We start from the raw sequence: 21332 nt of genomic DNA on the forward strand, positions 1-21332 counted from the left end.
GGGTAGCTTTTGAATACTATGTAAATTCTGTAATTTTTTTTTTGGCAAAATGTAAAAAATCTGTAGCAATCAGATCGTCTGATTGCTACAGTTTGCATAAAAATCGATTCATTTTTATGCAAACTTTATTAAATACATTTACATTTCCAAAAGTATACACCCAATCCTGTTTTAACGCAATAAATTAGTTTTAAGAATTAACATGTAGAATAAAAAGGCGTGAAAAATTATCCGCCATAACCTTTTGTAAATTTGACAGATTGAATCCTAAGATTGAAAAATCTTGTATAAAAATCACGTACAAGTGAATTTGCGTAAATTAATCGTGTAAAAAGTGGCATTCGTGGCGCCAAAGAAATTGCATCAAAGTGACATCACATAAATAAAGTTTTCATAACAAACGCTGACATATGAAACATTTCCCTTCAGAATTTGTACACATCAATATTGAATATTTAACACATATTTTAAAGTTTTTTTATCAGATTTATAAACAATTTTTATGTATTAGCAAGACTAACAATATTTTTAATCTACTCCAAATTTTTGTTAATTATCTATTTCGGCTCCGCGGAACACCAGTGTTCCGCGGAACATAGTTTGGGAAACCATGGCATAGAGAATACCTAGGCATCCACTTGGACTCCAAGCTTAAATTCAACCAGCACGTAAAAGAACTCCGATAGAAAGGGCTAACCGCTATCGCTGCTCTTCGACCAATATTTAACAGAAAAAGCGCGCTAATAATTAAAAATAAAATTATTTTTTATAAACAGTTAATTAGACCAGTATTAACATATGCTTGCCCGGTATGGAGCAACACGAGTAAAACTAACTTTAATAGATTACAAGCAATTCAAAATAAAGCAATAAAAATAATATTATATTACACCCTATTTTATACGAATCTTAAAAAAGTTACATAAAAAATATAAAATTTCGATACAAAAGAACATTGCTATTATCACGCGGAACGATATTATAAAAACATTTCGCAAAAACATACTAATCCACTAATATCTAGTATTGGTAACAAAGACAAAAAAGTACTTAAATTTAAATATATACACAAAATTCCAAAGAACATGCTGCTCTTGGATATTCAAACTTTAACAATAACAGCTTTAGTTCGTCGATTTATTTGATCTTGTATTTTTAATTATGTATGCTATATTTTATATATGTATATTTTGATAAAAAAAAATATAAAATTTAAATTTTTTTTGTGTTTTTCTTTGTATCTTTACTTTTTTTTTAATTTTCAATTGTTACCAATGGAAATGGTTATATATACCAGTATTGCGAATTTAACTTTTCTGTATACTATTGTACCCATGTATATTTTTAAAATAAGCGCGTTAAAAAAATAACATATGTAGTATTTTCCGTTTAATAACGTCCAACGTTTTATTTCCTCTATATGTATATTTTTATTACATTCTAGCTAACAACAATATTGTAAGCATTAAAATTGTTTCAATCCAGTTTTATGTATTCTATATATTGATTATTTACGATTATATTAAAATAAATCTTATTTCTCACATTGAAATTTATTTCATCGTATGATTATTAAAACCTTTTCAGCTTTTCATCAATATTATTAGATTTACATAAAGTACTTTATTTATATTTTATTTTAAATTATTAAATAAACAATTCAAATATTGCATGTAATGCGTGTTTTAAATCTATAACTAGTAAGGAAAACCAATTATTAAACCAACATCGGCAAATTTTTCTATAGAACTTTTAATAAAGTTTTTACAAATAGCAATTTTAATAATAAATAATATCATGATATTTTACAACAAAATAAAATAGAAAATATTTTGTCTTTATGAATATACTGATTATATATGAACAGATTGTTAAAGGCTAATACTGAGACGCATTTAATGACGTATCCGATGCGCTGTCACTATAAAAAGAGAAAGTTTTGCCAGTCAGTATCTATTCTTCATCTGGTGATATTTGAAAGAAGATCATATTTCTAAGCTGACTAACCATGTGGCTAATAAACGTGTTTTTGTCTTTGTCGTTAATAATCGTAAGTATTATTGAAATTTACGAATATAAATATAATAACTTTTTTATATAAAAATAAACAATGTGTATTTTCGGCATTGGATAAAATTGAACAACTTTTAATAATCGAAGAACTAAGATTGAATATACCTTTCTTTAAAATATAATAGTTTAAAATAAATATAAAATAAATATAAATTTAAATCAACCACAGGTAAAAAAAATTCTAATAACTATTTAAAACTAAAAAAAGTTTTAAACTATGTATTTTTTTTAAAAAAAAATTTGTTTTCGATTCCAAGCTCTTACCGTAAAATATTTTATATACTAGTTTTATGAATAAAGTCCAATTATTTTAAATATAATATGTACACATATAATAAATATTGAATTATTAAATATAAACTTATATCTTTTAAATGTTATTACTCACAATAAAAAAATTACATTCATGTGTTTTATATTCAGGTACTAGTTAAGGCGCAGTTTATACCCGGTCCTGCTGGTCCTCCCGGTTTACCCGGTCTTCCAGGTTTTATTGGTGCAATTGGACCACCAGGAATACCCGGTCTACCGGGACCAATTGGTCCAGCTTCCTGGTCTAGCGGTCCAATAGGACTTCCCGGTCCTATCGGACCTATTGGCCCTGTAGGACTTCCTGGACCAATAGGACTTACCGGCCTTCCTGGACCTGTCGGTTTTATAGGACCAGTGGGACCACTGGGACCTATCGGTCTACCAGGACCTGTCGGTCCAATCGGACCACCGGGTGTACCTGGAGTAATTGGCCTACCAGGACCTATCGGAGTCTCGGGTGTAGCAGGAATACCTGGAGCTGATGGTTTAGCGGGACCTTTAGGAGCACCAGGATCAGGTGGTCCACCAGGATTTTCCGGTCCACCAGGAGCACAAGGACAACCAGGAATAACAGGAGCAGCGGGTGCACCAGGTGTGATAGCATTTTGTCACCCAACATCGTGTCATTTTAAACCACCATACGACAAGGAAATCGAGATGTGGAAAAAAAAATATTTAGAGATATTGCAATATATAGTCAAAAAGCACTTTAACGGATCTCACGAAAAATCAGAGTATGGCGACGTCCATCATTTGACAATCACTGAACATATTAAACACAGTGGAAGTTCTGAATACTGTAATTCTTCAAAGGATGATTTCAAGAAGTCTCGTAAGGAAACTAAGGAATGGGATTCTAGAAGCGGAGAGAAATATAGAGCATCAGCAAATGCGCATGCCAGAACCTAATCTGATTGAAAACAATAGTGTTATAAAACTACATAAAATATTTTCATAATTTACTATTATTGATTTTTTATAATAATTTCTGGTATTTCTGAAGCTTGAATATTATATATTATTTTTGCATTAATGTTTTTTTTTTAATAAATTTATTCAGTATACTTCATGTTTTTTACTTACTTCTGTGCTTACGTACATAATATTATCTAATAATTAAGTTTTTATTATTTTAAAGCCATGAAAAGTTGAATTTATAAAGTATGAATGCGATACTCAATAACGATTTGAAAAATAGCTAAACCGCAAACCGTTAAGGACCCCAGGAATAAACATATACTTTTTATCAATTATCCCCCACTTGTATATCATCTTCACTAGGTAAAATATTAAAAAAAAAAATTTTATCTCAGCAATAATAAACTCTCGGTAATAAAATTGTAAACTAACCATTTGGTCTTCGCAAAATGCTTTCAATGACCTACCAACTTTAAAAATTAATTAAAAAAGAATCCGATTTTATTAATAAATTTGCAACGAGAGGTGGCGAGTGGCAATTAGACACAAATTTACACAATTGCGAATTATTCACAACACCCAGTCCGCTAATTTTATTATTATTATGTTTGTTCAGGTAAACTGCTCTTAAATTTTAAAAAAAATGTAATGTCCATCAGAAAAATATGCAAATAATTTTATAAATATATAGAGCGTTTTCTTATTTTAAACAAAAAAATATATTAAATAATTTAAATAAGTCTTTACTGGGATTCTCCCAATGTGATAAAATGACAGTAATTGTCAAATTTCGCGTTGTAAATTACGCTGCATCGTAGAATGCCAATAAGTGCCTATAATAAAATTCATAAAAAAGCAGCAAACAGATATCTCTTACGCAGTATAAGTTAAGATTATGCAAGACATTGGAGCACATGGAAACGTAAACAATATAAACGAAACGTTTTAATAGAACAGTGACTTTTTAACTATTTTTACTATTAAAAAATTTAGCACGGTGATTCTAACAAAATTATTATTGACATTCTAGGATCAAATGCTCATTTGTTATTCATTTTGGCTTTGTAATTTCACTTAACCTCAATATGTTACAATACACAGCAAATAATCATTTAAAGTAAAGCAATCGTATTAACTAATATGTATTTAAAATATAAAAAGCCAATATTTTTTCTTAGTCAACATACCATATATGTTAAATATCATATAAAAATATAATTTTTCTTCGCTTTACACATTCAATTTGCATTTACTAGTTATAACTAGGAATATTGTGCCCAGCTTATAACTTTATATGTATATAGTTCTCATGGTTTACATTAATTTTTCAGAAACAATGAGAGAACGACGTGGCGACTTATTTGGCGATTTATTAAATTTGATTACTTACATGTTACCATGCCACCCCAGAAAAAAAAGTAATTATTCCTCTTGAGCAAATATGACTTCAATTTGCTTGACTAATAAAACACAAACAAGCAAAACACTAATTTATATTTTCTAATTGGTCGAAAACGCTCAAAGCCAAAATGTCGCAAATATACATTTATTATACTCAATACAACGTACAACGTTCAATACAACAAAATATAATGCAATGTGTTGAAATGAGGCTACAAATTTTCCATCTTTGGTATTGCGACAGAACAATTATAAATCACGCAGTAGCAATTCTCTCTTTAAGCATTACTAAAATATAAATTAATAAGGTACCATTCTTTATGAAAATGATTTTTTTTTGAATAATCATTTGGCAAACTAAAAAAAATATTAAAATATATAGCGAACGACCGAAGCTAAGCAGTATTGGGCATGGTCTGTACTTGGATGGGTGACCGCTTATAAAATTCCAGGAATAGTTATGTACGTTTTGAAATAATATTAAATTTGAATTTATTATATTAAAAAAATACAATATATAAATTAAAATGCGCTTGTATTGTAAGCATTTTATAAAATAAAAGTGAATAAAAAATATATAGCTAGCTTCTACATTTGCGCCTGGGGTATGCAATTGCTTTATATGTAAGGCAAGAGTATTGGCTATAATAATATATACAGGTGATTACAACATGAAATTGCTCGAGAGCGTCTATCTTATAAAATACATGTGAATTAAAAAAATATATGCATTATCATAAATAAATTTAGTAAATACATAAGAAATAACAATAAATAAATATTAAATTCAATAAAAATAAATATACCAAACTATTATACGTTTTTTAAGTATAAAAAATCCGAAAGCTGTTATTATGTGAGTAAGAGTATGTTTTACATAAAAAAAAAATTGTTACCCTATTTTTAGACATTTAAAATGTTGGGCGTGGGAGCCTGGGCAGCTAAAAGGTTACAAATATTCCTGTATTACTTTCTTTTTATGTTTTTGCAATAATGTTAAATTTAAGTTTATTATAAAAAATAAAGTTAAATTTAAACAAGAAATATATAAATACATGCGCTCCGGCACGTCACTGACGTCTGAACGGAAGCGCTTACCAGTAGGACTTGCGCCTGCGGTATGCAATAATTTTTGTATTTCGTGTAGTAAATTGCCTATATTAATATTGTCAGGTAAATTACATATTGGATATTTTCGAATTTTTAGAAAAAAATTCAACCATTTTTATAAGTACAGAACAAGATCTAGAAAGTGGTACTCTTTACCTTAATGTATATTTATATTTTATTACACGGTTTGTGGATTAAAACCATGTTTGGTACTTGAAAGTATCACCCTCATACCAATTTTTATTTATTTTATTGAAATTTATTGAAACTACTTAATGAATAGTTTATTGAATTTTATCTTTATTTATTACATTTTTTTATTTTTTTTATTTCTTAAGATAAATGCGCTCGAGCAATTCCATATTGTAATTCACCTGTAAATATTATAAGAGGCAATACACTTGATCTAATTACAAAACGTATTGCATACCGCAGGCGCAAATACAAATGGTTGCATTATAAAATCCGCAATATTATTAATTCACATATACAATGTATATGTGAATTAATATTATTTTATAAAATACATATGTATATTATACATATGTATTTTATAAAATATTTACAATACAGGCGCATTTTAATGTAGATATTGTAATTTATTTTATTAAAATAAATTTAATTTAATATTATTTCAAACCATACAGAACTATTCCAGAAATTTTATAAGCGGTCACCCATCCAAATACTGACCATGCCCAATACTGCTTAGCTTCGGTCGTTCGTTAAATTAATGAAACGCTAATTCGCAGTTTATATATTTTAGTACACACTGAAAAGAAAATGTTGCTAAATTTACGTATTTATTTAATGTTCATGTTTTAATATTGTAATGCATAAACAATTTATTTATATTTATTTATTAATAGTATTTATTTAAATGATAAATTTCTTATTGTAATTTACTGTTTAATTGCACCATTTACACAATACTCTTAATGTGCTCAAGTTATTAGTTGTCTTTGATTTCCTTTTGGCGCTCACTTTTTATTTATTATTATTGTAACTCATAAACAATTAGTTTTATAAAATAAAGTATTAATTAAATTGTCTTCATGATTTTATTAATAAAATAGATTTTTATTTTTGTCATTTACCTGTTTAACCAACGAATTCTGCAAATTTCGGCAATAGTATACACTCCAATAAACATTCTATTCACAAATATTTTTCTAAAGCGCACAAACATTTTTGTTGTTGAGTAAAAGCGTCTTATTATCTCACGTTTTGCAACAAAATAAAGGCGCATACTTTTTGAAGCAACGACTATATATTTTAAAGCAACACTAATCAGCCAGGTATGTTGAGAACGAAATATGACTACTTGTGATGCATAAACAAATTGTTTTGTTCTAATATATTTTTTTTTAATTTTCTTTGAGATAAACAAATATTTTACGAATATTTGATCAATTATTCCAATATTCATACAATTGAACATCAGGCAGATAATTTAAATAATTGAATATTTGAGTAATACTCTAGTTGTTGTATAGTTTTGACGCTCAACTACTAGACGGGACTCGACAATACTCTTGAAACCCTTCCAATAAGCATTGTTTATTTATAGACAATTTTATGAATAACTTTGACCTCACTCTTGAGTTTAAAAAACACAGGTAGGTGCTCCGTGGACAGAATCTAGATACATAGCATATCTGAAATCTGAGCATTGCCATTAATTAAAGCAATATCTAAAATTGACAGATGAAATTATTACGTTCTTGGTTTTAGATAATTTAAAACCGTATCCGTGTCGTGTAAGTTGTTAAAAATCGTTGCTTCGGATAAATTCACACCGGATCAATTCCATTGCACGTGTCTAGTGTTGAGATCTTCGGTTAACATCTCCGAATGAAGATATATATGAATATATATCCTGATAGTTGTGATTTTATATTTTAATTTAATTCTACAGATTGATTATGATGGAACGAATTTACCCTTAAGAGCTTGAGAAACTATTTAAAAAAATCCTCGTTCCAAAATATTAGAATGTATACCCTATTTGCGTTAACAAAGTCAGTTCATGAGCTATCCATTTCATCATTGTTAATAATTGAGAAAAAATGGCAAGTTTAGGTTAACGTTCTTACTATTAGCTTTAAAGCACACGATACGGATATACGTTCGATATCCTTATCACTAAATTTTGAATAGATATTCATATATATTATTACAAACTGGTAAAACCTAGCGTAATCCTAGTTAGTGCTTTTGCCTCAATCATAGTTTAATGGATTTTTTTTCAAATATCCACAAATAAATGTTGGCACATTGACGTTCTAATAGGCACCTAGGGGTCGAATTTTTCATCGCGGAAAATTCGCGGTATACGTGTGGATCGTGGCAGTAAATTTATGAAGAATTCCTGAGGCCGATTTGGAGCGTAATTTATATCGAAAGTATTTCGGCGGTGGTGGGGGGCGGCGGCCAGGGGTAAACCACTCCGAGTCTAATGTGCGACGGTAAATTTCGCTTCCACAAAGGCAGATAGAGCCGGTGCTGATGACGGTATACATTACCTGGCGCTGACATTTTAACTACCCTTCCGTACCGGGAATTAAAAGCTGCCCGGATATTTTCGGTTGCCGTTTTTGGAGCAGCGTTTCCCGTTGCTCTCTCCGGCCGTTGCGCAAACACAGATCGTAAGCCTGGATAAATCTAGGATAATGGATAAAAGTTAGGATGCGTGACCGCCGCACTCTGGTTTCGGATAAGTCGACACCCAGGTGTTCTAGTGGTCATTTCAATGTTTTTCGTGAAGAGGGGGTTCAATTAATTTAAAATAATACCGGAAAGTGGTTGGGGTGTAAATTTATCAACTAAAATATATGTGAAAAGTTTCACGTGAAATTAAAAAATCATTATTATAAATCACATAAGTAAATTTAAACTACAATACATTACTATATTATAAATAATACTTATTTATATTGAGATTGCATTAAAATAAATAATAAACTATCTAATTTAAAATACTTTATCAATCTTTGATAAAAAAATTGTATCGATTAGTTTGACTCGCTAAACAATCGGACCATTAACTATGTTTAATGTATAAAAGGTCTGTTCAATGAATTATAAACTAATGCTGTACAAAAAAATACTTTGACTTGGACTTGTTACCAAGTCCAAGCACAGCATCAAAATCGTTTTAGAGCAAACTGTATTCTGCTAAAAAAAATGTAACAATTTTATTTGAGTTTTTTAAATTAATCAGTGCAATGATTAAATCTAGAGTGCGTTTTTATTTATTTTTTATAATAAATATCAGGACTTGAAAGACATTCCTTCAAGCGGCAGATTAAGATCGAAATATATATTTATAATCGTTGTGTGTTAAAGATAAATTTTGGTGTCTACGACAATATAAACAATGACTTGTTAATTGATAGCTCCAGCTGGCCACCTTTGTTTGTGATTTCACTAATATTCTAATTCAGAATGTAAAAATTATTCTCAAAAGAGTACATACGGTAGTTTGTTGCGTCCTCGAATTTAAATCTATTTTATGGAATTCAAGAAAAGTGAAGTAATCCTTATTGTTGGAGGTGATTCGAAAACATTTTCAAGATATCAAAAAAATAGAGAGTACGGGCCGTATCCGTATTTGTATTTTCGTGGTTTTTAGCTAGGAGCGTTGCGACAGAATTCATTGAATTTTTGGCGTAGCGTCTACGCAATGAAACGCTTGCGGAGGGGCGGTGTCAACAATCCGTCAACACATATTTTTATTTTTATTGCCTCAATCGCTATCAGATGTTTTCAATCATTCTAGCTACATCATGGTATAAATAATATTTATGACGTAAATTTAACTTTAAAAATCATATTTAAATTTAAGCAATTAGTTTTAATCAAAGAAAAAATATTTATACAAGTCAAAATTCATAAATCAATAACAATGTATGCTTTAAAATCATTTTATTATATGGTACTCTAGGGCTTTATAATAAAATATTTTAAATGTCAACGTAGATGTAAACACAGATGTTGGTGATTAATAATCAGTTTATATCTAAAATCACAAACTGTAGCAATATATTTTTATTAAAATTTAAATATTACTTAGAAAATATATTTTTAATACTCGGGTTAATTAAAAAAATGTACAGAGTATATTAAAAAAGCCTTTTTCATTTTGCATTTGGGCTTTATGATTTAATATTTTAACGCTAACGTTATAAAAATATCATTTTTAGTGTCAGAGCAAATGACTTAAAATTAAATTTAAATTAAATAAATTGTGTTTTAATCCAAAAAATATGTGTTTTTGTATTAAACTTAATAAATTAATATACTAAGTATATTTTAAAAATATAATATTTGATATATACCATGCTTAAAATCAAAGTAAATAAAATAACATTTTTTTTGTTATAAATTAGTCAAATATTATTTTAAATCACAAGTTGTATCATTTTTTAAATGTTTTTTGAGACTTTGGGTTAAAAAGGGCAAAAAGATATCCGTACCGGCGCTGAAGTCAGTAATTAGGGCCGGAGAGAGACAATGTTTTTCTTTTTACATCGGTTTTAATTCAATCAAACACGAACTAGCAGTCCAAAGGACATGTTTAATTTAAAAACATGAGAGCCGAAACAAACAGAGAGTGTTTCGCCGAATTTATCATTTGATAAAATTAAATATTTTCATAGTACAAGTCAGACCCATAATGTAAAAGCATTGAAGTGCTAATCCAGACTGTCTGCACGTTTGTCTTTCTGTCTTTCCTTATTGCTTGCCAAGGAGACTGACTATTAAATACTTATCCTTTTAACTGGGTATATAATATTTATACATTCCTATAATTTTTATTAAATATTCTGTTAAAATATAATTAAGAAACAAATTAATAAATATAAGATCATCAAATGCTTAAAGATAGATCTATACACAATATTTATTACATAATTATGTATTTATGTATAAAATTATGTTAGCTACCTAATATAAAATGTACTATATTCTGTTATAAACAATAAAAAATAAAATGATTTTTAAATAATATTAAAAAACACATTCGCAAACTTTTACATTGTAAAAAATAAAAAAGACATCCCTATCTATTTTATTATTATATGATAATTTATGATTGTATTCCTTGATTACAAGTTTTTCAAATTAGCGGCTATAAAAAATCGTTAAAAGATAAAAAATAGTTTTATATATATAATGTTGTTTTTAAACTATTTTTTAAAGATAAATTAAGTGTTTATTAAGTTTAGTTTAATCGTTAGACTTAAATTATAAAATAGCATGAATTTTATTCAGATTTCCATTTAAAATTCTGATTTTCTCACTTTTATTGTAAATGTTCATTTATTATTTTTTTTCAATATCACTTGAAATACAGACACATTTTTGACGAAGCACCCTCATGAAAATATTTTTCAATTTTTCAACTGCACTCTATATAATTTCGATCAATCGATTTGATTACTCAACTGCTTAAAAGAGTCAAGCAAAATATTTCTAAAATAGATTGATTAATAATTTATTATTTAAAACAAGCTGTTTAAATATTTTATTTAACAGTGTTTTTTATTTCAATTTTCTTCAAAAAGATCGTTGAAACATTCGCTTTGAATATATTTTTTAAGTTAAATTTTATATAGAAATACACAAAAACAACTTTGAAGGCAATTTATAATATAGAATATTTTTTATAAGTCATTTTAAATAAAATCATATATTTAATTGTAAGAGCCTATGGCGGATATTAAAAACCCGAAATGATAGTTTATACTAAACAATTCAGTTTTAACCAAAGAAAAAATATTTCTTTAACATTAAATTATTAAATCGATAACTAAAATATGCTTAAAAATCATTTTATTATTTACTCTTGTAGGGCTTTAAGAATAAATATTTTTATAGTGAACGTAAATAAAAGTACAGATTTTGCTGAATAATTTATATCTAATACGAACAGTAATATCTCGTTGTTTAGCATCCAAAGGGATCATAATAACAACGGCTTTTGCAAAAAGATTTTGTTTAGTACATACCGTCTGTCGTTGTCGTCGTTCATCAACGACGATAGTAATAACACAAAATATTTTTTATTATTATTTATAAATTTTATTTAATATTATTTTCAAATCACAATAATTTATTTTATAACACAAAAGCGCAAACGTATATAATCTATAATAATAGGACTATACAATTATTCGAATTAGTACCTCCCAGCAATTTCACTAAAATGCTGCTACATAAAATATTGTTGCATAGACTTCACTGCACAGCATTCTATCATAAATAAAACACCCCTGACATACACCCCATGTAATAATTCCCAGCTTTGGTGCAATTCCACGTCTACTTATTACGTATTCCGTTTCAGCGCTCTCTCAAAAACAATACGATTTTTCTCTGGTCTGTTTAAACTTTTCCTTTGTTCTTGTTGTTGCTGTATTAATTAGCTCCGCGAGATTTTGGTTTATTAATTGTGTGAGCCGAATGTGTACACGCAAAAATCTTGTGTTTGTTTTTCCGTAGAGGGCAGAGGGAGGTATTGTCACGTCTTTGTCGTTTGTCATCGCGGGCTGGAGCGTTTCCAGAAATGGGCACGTTCGGCATTAGGTCGCCGATCCGTCTTCCTGATATGAATCTCAAATTACCGAAAATGCCTGAATGGGACAGGCCTGGATTTAGACCACCGACAGGCACTGGCTGGACTGGCGTTTGACATTTGGTTAAAATTAGATTTAAATTTCTTGCAGCGTTCAATATATATTTTTGAACCACAAAAAAGTACTTAATATATTCTGGATATATATATATATATCCAGAATATATTAAGTACTTTTTATTATATATATATATATATATATATATATATATATATATATATATATATATATATATATATATATATATATATATATATATATATATATATATTCGGCCGTGATTTTCCGGCCATAATCACGAATTATTTTCAACTTAAAGCAAAGAGTTGCGAATAATTCGTGATCATGGCCGGAAAATCACGGCCGAAATATAGAATACAAGTAAGCAAAAATCGCGATGAATCCCGAGATTTCAAAAATAATTATACTCGCAAAAATCTAATGTATTCTATATTTCGGCCGTAATTTTCTGACCATCGTCACGAATTGTTTGCGACTGCCGCTCTTGTCCTTGACCTTGTCATATATACTCTTACCGGTGGGGCATTATTAATTATATTAATTAATTGTCCATTTGTCTTTGATGATTTATTTGTGTCTGTGTTCATGTTTTTGTCTAATGGTGTGGCAATTTGGCTGGTGACATTTTTTTTGTGATTTTATTTTTCGTAATGACTCTAAAACCGGAAGCCAAGATTTTGATAATATGCTACTATCATCTCTTTTGTTCATAGCGATTCTTTTGTAAATTTCTATTTCGAGTGCTTCTCGTTTCGTACGAACAAAAGGGTTTTTAATATTAGCTATGGTTTTTGTGCTACTAAAATCAATTTTATGGTCTTCTGTAAAACTGTGTTCGGCTAAAGTAGCTCTTGAATTTTTTTACATCATTTTTATGTTCGTTTTCTCTGTGTGCGATGCGTCTGTTAGATTGTCCAATGTAGATTTTTTCGCAATCTGAACATGAGATTTTAAATACCCCTTGGGATTCATTTTTTAGATGATCTTTCCCGTTTGGAAGCATTGAACTAATTTTGTTCTTGGACTGAAAAACAGTTCTGATATTGTGCTTCGTTAGGGTTCTTCCGATCTTTTCTGTTACCCCTTGGATGCCGGAAAATCACGACCGAAATATAGAATACAAGTAAGAAAAAATCGCGATGAATCCCGACATTTCAAAAATAATTATACTCGCGAAAATCAATAAAAAAAAATAATTATACTCGCTATGATATACCGGCCGCGAATTCCCAAAATACACGCGTTAGAGCGCCACAGTGACGTCACGATGACGTTTTACGCCGGCGCCGAAATCAGTTCCACAAATACTCACAGGTGTCGCTTCATACGCCGCTGCGATCGCGGGATCAGTTAGTCATAGACAATTACAAGATATACCGAAATGAAAACAAACCAATACAATATCATTAAAAAAAGGTTAGGTTGTTTAGTTCTATAGTAAAAGTCGGCAGCGAGGTGCCTTCAAGACGACGCTAGAAAGAGACGCAAGATGTGACGTCGACATGGCGCCCTAATGCATGCATTATGGGAATGCGCATACCGGCCATGATCAAAATTTTTTCGTATATTGTTAAGTAAACAGCTGCAAGGAGCAAATAGAACCCTTATTATTCCATTGAATTACTGCAATTGTATGAAAAAAATGTATCAGACAATTATTTGAGAATTTTATTTGCTTAATAAGTATGAGGTGACTGATCAGCTATACTTGTTATTGTGGATCGTTTGAGTAAAATACCTTGTGTTTTTTACTATACTATATTTTTAGATTCAAAAGAAATTGCTAATCTACCTTTGATAACACAATCGATATTGGTATATTTAATCGATATTTGGCTACATGGATTATATATACCAATATCGTATCAAAAATACAATAACGTGTCTTTGTGTCGAGGCAGAAACAGAATACCTATTACGACAAGTTTTGATACTAGTACTGATACTATTCGCATCATCAGATTTAAATGATTTGTTATTGAAAAAAAATAATCGTTAAGATATTACAAACCGTGAATATTTAAGGTAAAAATATACTAAATTAGTACCTTATAAAAACTCTTTGCAGCACATATCATGTACAAGGATCACACTAATTTGCATTTTATTTTATTCAGAGTTGTACATGTAATATACACATAAAACATCTCAGAGAAGTTTATTAATTTTTTTCTTTGGTAAATAAATGTCGTTTTTCCTTGATGTTATTTGAGGGGAGTATAAAAATAAATATACATAACATTTTAATTATTAATATAAATATAAAATAAAGTACTTGCAAAACGTTTCTTGTTAACTTATCTTCTATAAATAAACGTATTAAATAATTTAATTAAAGTTGTCCATATTATTAAATTAAATTAAGTTAAGAACATAATAACTTAAAAATTAAAGTTAATTGTAGTAAAACAATTGTTCAATAATATATTAATATATAATTTTTTTGATACATATTTACGAAGGCAAATTAAAAATAGTTTTCACTATGTGCATTCTTAATTAAGCAGCGATCAGTTTTTTCGACTAAAAAATATAAGTGCTCACATATCAATTTTTAAAGCGTTGAAGTGGGTTTACTAACTTCAATATTTTATTTTATTTTCTAGAGTATATAGTTTGTGAGGTAAAATTTTTTAAATAAATATAATTTGTTCAAAAAGAAGAGTCGCATTCATGAAGGAATATCGCAATTTTTTTCTGCTTATTGAACATTCCTTAAAAGTACCTCATGTTACGAAAATCCGAATAAGATCCTATAAGAAAAAAAATGCGTTAGCCGTCGAAGGAAAATCTGAGAGCGGTACGTGTTATGGCTATTTAGTCAATATAACCCAATTTCCTTTGCATGCGCATGCCCCTGTCGAAAATTTATTTGGTCATAAAAGATTTTTTCCCAATTCGAATCTAAGGGAATCCCTTTGTAGTTCCAGTCTTTTCGTTTAGGAGTTTTTTCTCTTACGAAAGAAAGACGTTCGATAGGTATTACAAGGATCATAAGCATGTATAGTGTAATATATTCTAAAATAATATCGTAATACCATAAAGCAAGGTTTCCGAAGTAACACCGGTCTTAAATCCCGATAGACGTTTAGTGCTCATATTTTATGTAGTTTGCAAAGAGGCCTAGGCGCGTATCAAGGGTCTATATTATTAGATAAGAGTGCATTGTGGTCCAAAGTAAATCAAACACGAATGAAAACAACTTTGGGCAAAATCGTAAGAAGCAGGTGGAAACTGTTAAGATCTTAGAACACACCTCCTCGTACTTATATACATACATACGAATGTATATATTTGAAGACACGCGCGACACTCTTGCAATTTATATATTAATAATATATAATAAAATTCCCATTTAGAATGCAAAATCTGAAAGTTAAATCCTATGGCGATTAAGGGAGCGAAGCGAAATTGTTTGGTCCTCTTTAATTTTCTCGCAATATTAAACTCGGCACTTCAGCTAATTAAATTTAAAGAGTTTTCTTTACTTTTACCTTAATCTGCTTAAGCCTAGATATGTATTAAAGTTAGTGGTGAACTAAGATACTGTTATTATATCAAATATAAAAATTAAATATTCACAATCATCAACAAAAAATGAATGCATATGTACGATCAAGCAAATCATATTTATTTAAAATAAAAATCTAGATTTTATTGCCTATTGCCTCTGTAATTGCTCCATTTTACGACCAGCTGCAGTTGAGTAAATTTGTCATCATCAGCAATGTAAGTAAATAAAGCATTGTTAGCTCAGCTAATCAAATGTATGCGAATATGCGAATAAACCTGCTTGAAGAAAATGTAAAATAAACATAATTTTTCAGACAACATTCTCAGACCAATTATGCCGTATTTTTCAGAATTACTTACATGTATATATTCTAAATTTTTTAGTCCATAATAAGTCAGCTTATTATAAACGTTCATTTCTGTAATTTAAATAATTTTACAGACATACTAATTATATTTAATATACATATATTATAGATGTTTTTGGTTTATTATGGATTTATGTTTGTTATTAGCTACAATTTGATAAAAAAATATTTATATAAAACAAAACGATTGTGGTTTTAATTTAAGGAAAAAATGAAGAAAACTTTTACAATTTAAGCGAAAAAAAATATGTTTTTTTGCCATAGCTTTTTAATTTTATTTTTAAAACAATAATTAATCAATGGAGTTCAATATAACTATGAAAAAAATACGCTACGGTACTGATGATATTTTAGCTTGTTCGATTACGGTTGTTAAATAATTAATATCAGTGTCTATTGGGGCATAGCTCTGTCGCCTTGCCACTATACGTGACTCGACAATACTCTTGAAACCCTTCCAATTAGCATTGCTATAATCAAAGACAACCTCAGCTTCACCTTTCAGTGTAAAAACAAAGGAAAGTGGTCCGAATACAAAGACAGATGCATTACATAATTACTATGCTTACTAGCTTAGCTGATTCGCCATTAAGTTTTAAGACGACTCTGTCAAAAAACAATTAAAAAAAAGCATAAATCTTATTTCACAAATTATAAACCTAAAAAAATATTTTAAAATATTTTTGCAATTGAAACAACTTAAGAAAAAAACTATCTGCTTTATACAGCATTAATGGAAATTTATTTTACTGTATATCAAGTATATATTTTCTAAGCAATAATATGTTTATTAAAATTTCATGAAAGATTGATGCATAATAATTTAATAAAAATGTCAATACATAATACACTACAAATAAAATAAAGTAATATTAATAATTTTGTACATTCAAAAAGTACAAATAATTAAATATAAGTAAATAAAAATATATAGACGAATAATTAAATTTAAGTAATTGAAAATATCATATTAAGCTCTAATCTATAACTTTAAAAAGATAAATAAATAATACGATTATTACAGCATTGTTTTTGAATAAGAAATTTAATAATCATTAGGCTTATAATAAATATATTACAACTTAATAAAAAAACTAATATCATTTACAATTATTGTACAGATTTCTAAGGAACTTTCTTTGATCTTATAAAAAAATAAGGTTTAATCTAGAAGTCTACAAAACAAATTAAATATAATAATTGTCTACATATTTAAAATTAACGTTGACATTTAAATACAACTGTTTAAATATAACTTATTTAAAAAAACAATAGGGTTCACATATTGCGCATTTAGTATATTCTGACATTGCATGTTCGCTACTCGTTGTTAAAAGTGGAATCTATAATTTTGTATACAATGTGCTAATATTTAAAATTGGTTAAACATACATTGCCAATAATGTTCAAATATCAAACAAACTTGAGCTTTGAATTAATTTATTTTCTAATTTAAATAAATATAGCACAAAAATACAATTACGCTCTGGTAATAATTATTAAGCTACTAAAAAAATAAAATTCGAAGGGTTCTGTTGTCCTTTAATTGACAGAAATATTGTAAAAGTAAAATTTAGGTTAAAATTAAAAATACACACGTCTTTTTGGTTAAACGTTGATAAGCGCCCAATCGACCCGGGCACACAAAATGAGCAGTCTCCAGAAACTACGCTACCAGAGACTGAGCAGACACCAGAGGCTGCGCCAAAGAAACTATACCTGTGAAAAACGACAATAAACCACTGTGCAATAATAATTTGTGTAATTGTATTATTGTCACGCATTGAAATAACCTATTAGGTCACCATGGTCTAAATTTATTCAAATAAATTAATTATTAAATGTGCTTTATCATTGTGAATTTAGATTATAAATAATAATTTTTTCTTTAACATTTGAAAAACCACATTTTCGTACCACAAAATACTTTTAAAATATTTCGCCTATTTTTTGTGATCCCAATATTAACATCCTTAAATTTTAATACATAAACAAAATGACAGTTTACAAATGCACACATTACCTTGGAGATTGAATAATATATTTGATGAATTCTAAATATTTAGCTAAACATTTTAATAACCACTCAATTTCTTGTTTTTCTTTTACTTAAATTAAAAAAAATATTTCTCTCTTTAAATTGTAACATCTAATAATATAATATATCTATATGTTCATTTTATTGTATTCTAAGTAATATTAATTATGTCAGCATTAAAGTTAAATGTATTTTATATATTAATAATTAATTATTGTAATAAAATTACCGTTTTATATAAACAAAATCTTATTTCTCACCTTAAAATTTATTACAGGTTTGCTTCAGTATTATTCGATTTACATGAAGTAGTTTATTTATATTGTATTTTAATTTAATAAACAATTAATGTAGATATTTTAATGCATATTTTAGATTTAAAACTAGTTAATAAAATAAAAATATTTATTAAACCTAGGCAATATTTTTATATTATTATTATAAAATTATCTGAAAATATTTATTGTAATATTTAATAATATTATATTTTAAAACTACAATAAAATTTATTTTTTAATATTTATAACAGTTATTCTTAAATTATTTTTGCTCTCTTTTTGTGTAGAATTTTTCACTTAAATATCCAAGTGGATTGACAAATATTATCTTTAAGATCCAATTGATAATTTAAATCACAAAAGACATATACTAACGAAACAGCTAAATACATAACGAATCTTAGTAAAATCAATTCAAATAAATTTTTATGAAAAGAATTAATTAATGATCTTTGCACAGATTGTTATCATTTGAAAAAATAAGATAGCTTTTCAATGACGTATCCGATGCACTTTCACTATAAAAAGTAAAAAGTTGCAACAATTAGTATCCATTCTTCGTCTGGTGAGATTTGAAAGAAGATCAGATTTTTAAGCAGATCAACCATGTGGCTATTAAAAGTCTTTTTGTCACTGTCATTAATAATTGTAAGTATAAATCAATAATTTATTTTGTATTGACATTACGATTTAAAATTATAAATAAATTAAAGTTTTTTTAATTTTTGGCATTTGATAATGAATATAAAATAAATATAAATGTAAATAAAAAAAAGGTAAAAGCATTCGTATTAATTATTTTAAATTAAAATTAGATTTGGAATTAGGTATTTTCTGGATAAAAAAATATTGTTCTAGATACCATGATTTTGGCGTGGAACATATTCCATATATATGTATAATATATATTTGTACAGGTTAGCCTTTATACTTTGACTATTATAAAACATAATTTATAATAGTCAAAGTGTAAAGGCTATTCTGTACAAATATATATTTTAAATATTTCATTATTTAATATAAACTTATATATTTTAAACATTGTTACTTACAGTGCAAAAACTACATATATGTATTTTATTTTTTAGGTGTTAGTTAAAGCACAGGCTGTAGATCCACCAGGACTTAACAAAGGACCACCCGGTCCTCCCGGTCCTCCAGGTCCTGATGGCCCTGTTGGACCAGCAGGACCTGCTGGTCCACCAGGACCTCCCGGACCTGGTGGACCTGTCGGTCCAATAGGACCTATTGGACCAATTGGACCTATTGGACCAATAGGACCTGTTGGACCAGTAGGACCTGTCGGTCCTGTTGGACCCATCGGTCCAATAGGGCCAGTGGGACCAGTTGGACCTATCGGTCCACCAGGACTTGTCGGTCCAGGTGGACCACCAGGTGCACCTGGAGCTATTGGTCCACCAGGACTTATCGGAGGCCCGGGCGCCCCAGGATCACCTGGATCTGTCGGTCCACCTGGATCTCCGGGAGCACCAGGACCAGCGGGTCCACGAGGATTTTTCGGTGCACCAGGAGCACCAGGACAACCAGGAACACCAGGATCTCCGGGCTCACCAGGTGCACCGGGAGTTTGCAGTCCAGGATCGTGTCACTTTAAACCACCGTACGACAAGGAAATTGAATTGTGGAAAAGTAAATATTTAGAGGTATTGCAACACATTGTCAAAAAGCACTTCAGTGGATCGCATGAAAACCACGAAGACGACGAACATCATATACATTTATCAGATTATGGTGATATGGTCCATCATTTGACAGTCACACAACATACTAAACACGGTGGAAGTTCTGAACACTGTGAGGAGGATTCAAAAAAGAAGTACCATAAAGGAAGCAAGGAAGAGGATTGTGGAAGCGGAGAGAAATATAGAGCATCAGCAAATGCGCATGTCAGAATTTAATCTGAGTTAATTTAATAGTATTGTTACAATACTACAAACAGTTTCATGATCTACTTTATATTAAATCCTGAGGCTTAAATATTATATATTATTTATTTAATTTATGTTTTTCTTAAATAAATTGTATTTAATATTATGCATATTTTTTATTTCTGTTCGTTTATAATATTACTTAATATTTGGGTTGTCTATATTTTCAAGTCATAAAAAGTATGATTTCGATCCACTTGAATAACTATGTGGAAAAAGCCAATATCTCAGAAAGAAACATAGCATTTTGATCAATTATCCTTTAACTAGTCCAACTTAGCGAAGTATCAAAAAAAATATCTCAAAAATTAATCTCTTGGTAATTATATTATAAATGAATCATTCGGTTTTAGCGAAATGCATTCAACGACTAACCAACTTAATTAGCTAAAGAAACACATTTAACTTTTGATTAACATGAAAAAAAGTGCAGGATTATTAATGCTCGATATAGATAAAGCATTCGATAACGTTTTGCACGACGGCTGAACCTATTATAGTATCTGAATATAATGACCCTGATTTTCTAATACACATAATACGCTCAAACCTAAAAGGTGAAAATACGTTGTTTCGCTAAATAATGAAATACTCGATACTGCGTAAAAATCTAGATGGAGTCCTGAAGGATAGTTTGCTCAAGCTATTCGTCTTCATTAGAGCATTTGTACGAGCGATAAGAACTTTTAGAATTGTGTTTTACTATATTT

General features: G+C 28.7%; 1 protein-coding gene across 1 annotated transcript; it reads left to right on the forward strand.

Annotated features, from left to right (window-relative positions):
* The first annotated feature begins 1914 nt into the window (after positions 1-1914).
* LOC148230298 (uncharacterized) lies at positions 1915-20728 on the forward strand. Its single transcript, XM_088195362.1, has 4 exons — positions 1915-2050; positions 2497-3290; positions 12322-12505; positions 19762-20728. The coding sequence occupies exons 1-4, from the start codon at positions 2009-2011 to the stop codon at positions 20590-20592; spliced, it is 1851 nt and encodes a 616-aa protein (XP_088051488.1). The 5' UTR covers positions 1915-2008; the 3' UTR covers positions 20593-20728.
* Positions 20729-21332: the final 604 nt, after the last annotated feature.

This window comes from Plectrocnemia conspersa, unplaced genomic scaffold (assembly GCF_051122295.1).
Source record: "Plectrocnemia conspersa isolate PC_06_02 unplaced genomic scaffold, ASM5112229v1 ptg000010l, whole genome shotgun sequence".
NCBI classification, from domain to species: domain Eukaryota; kingdom Metazoa; phylum Arthropoda; class Insecta; order Trichoptera; family Polycentropodidae; genus Plectrocnemia; species Plectrocnemia conspersa.

What these genes read in the sequence shown, in the direction of transcription:
- LOC148230298 (XM_088195362.1), top strand. Translation starts at nt 2,009, where the DNA reads ATGTGGCTAATAAACGTGTTTTTGTCTTTGTCGTTAATAATC. An exon ending in GCAAATGCGCATGCCAGAAC is followed by an intron (nt 3,291 to 12,321) that starts CTAATCTGATTG and finishes GTTTTTCCGTAG; the next exon opens with AGGGCAGAGGGAGGTATTGT. An exon ending in CAGGCACTGGCTGGACTGGC is followed by an intron (nt 12,506 to 19,761) that starts GTTTGACATTTG and finishes TTTATTTTTTAG; the next exon opens with GTGTTAGTTAAAGCACAGGC.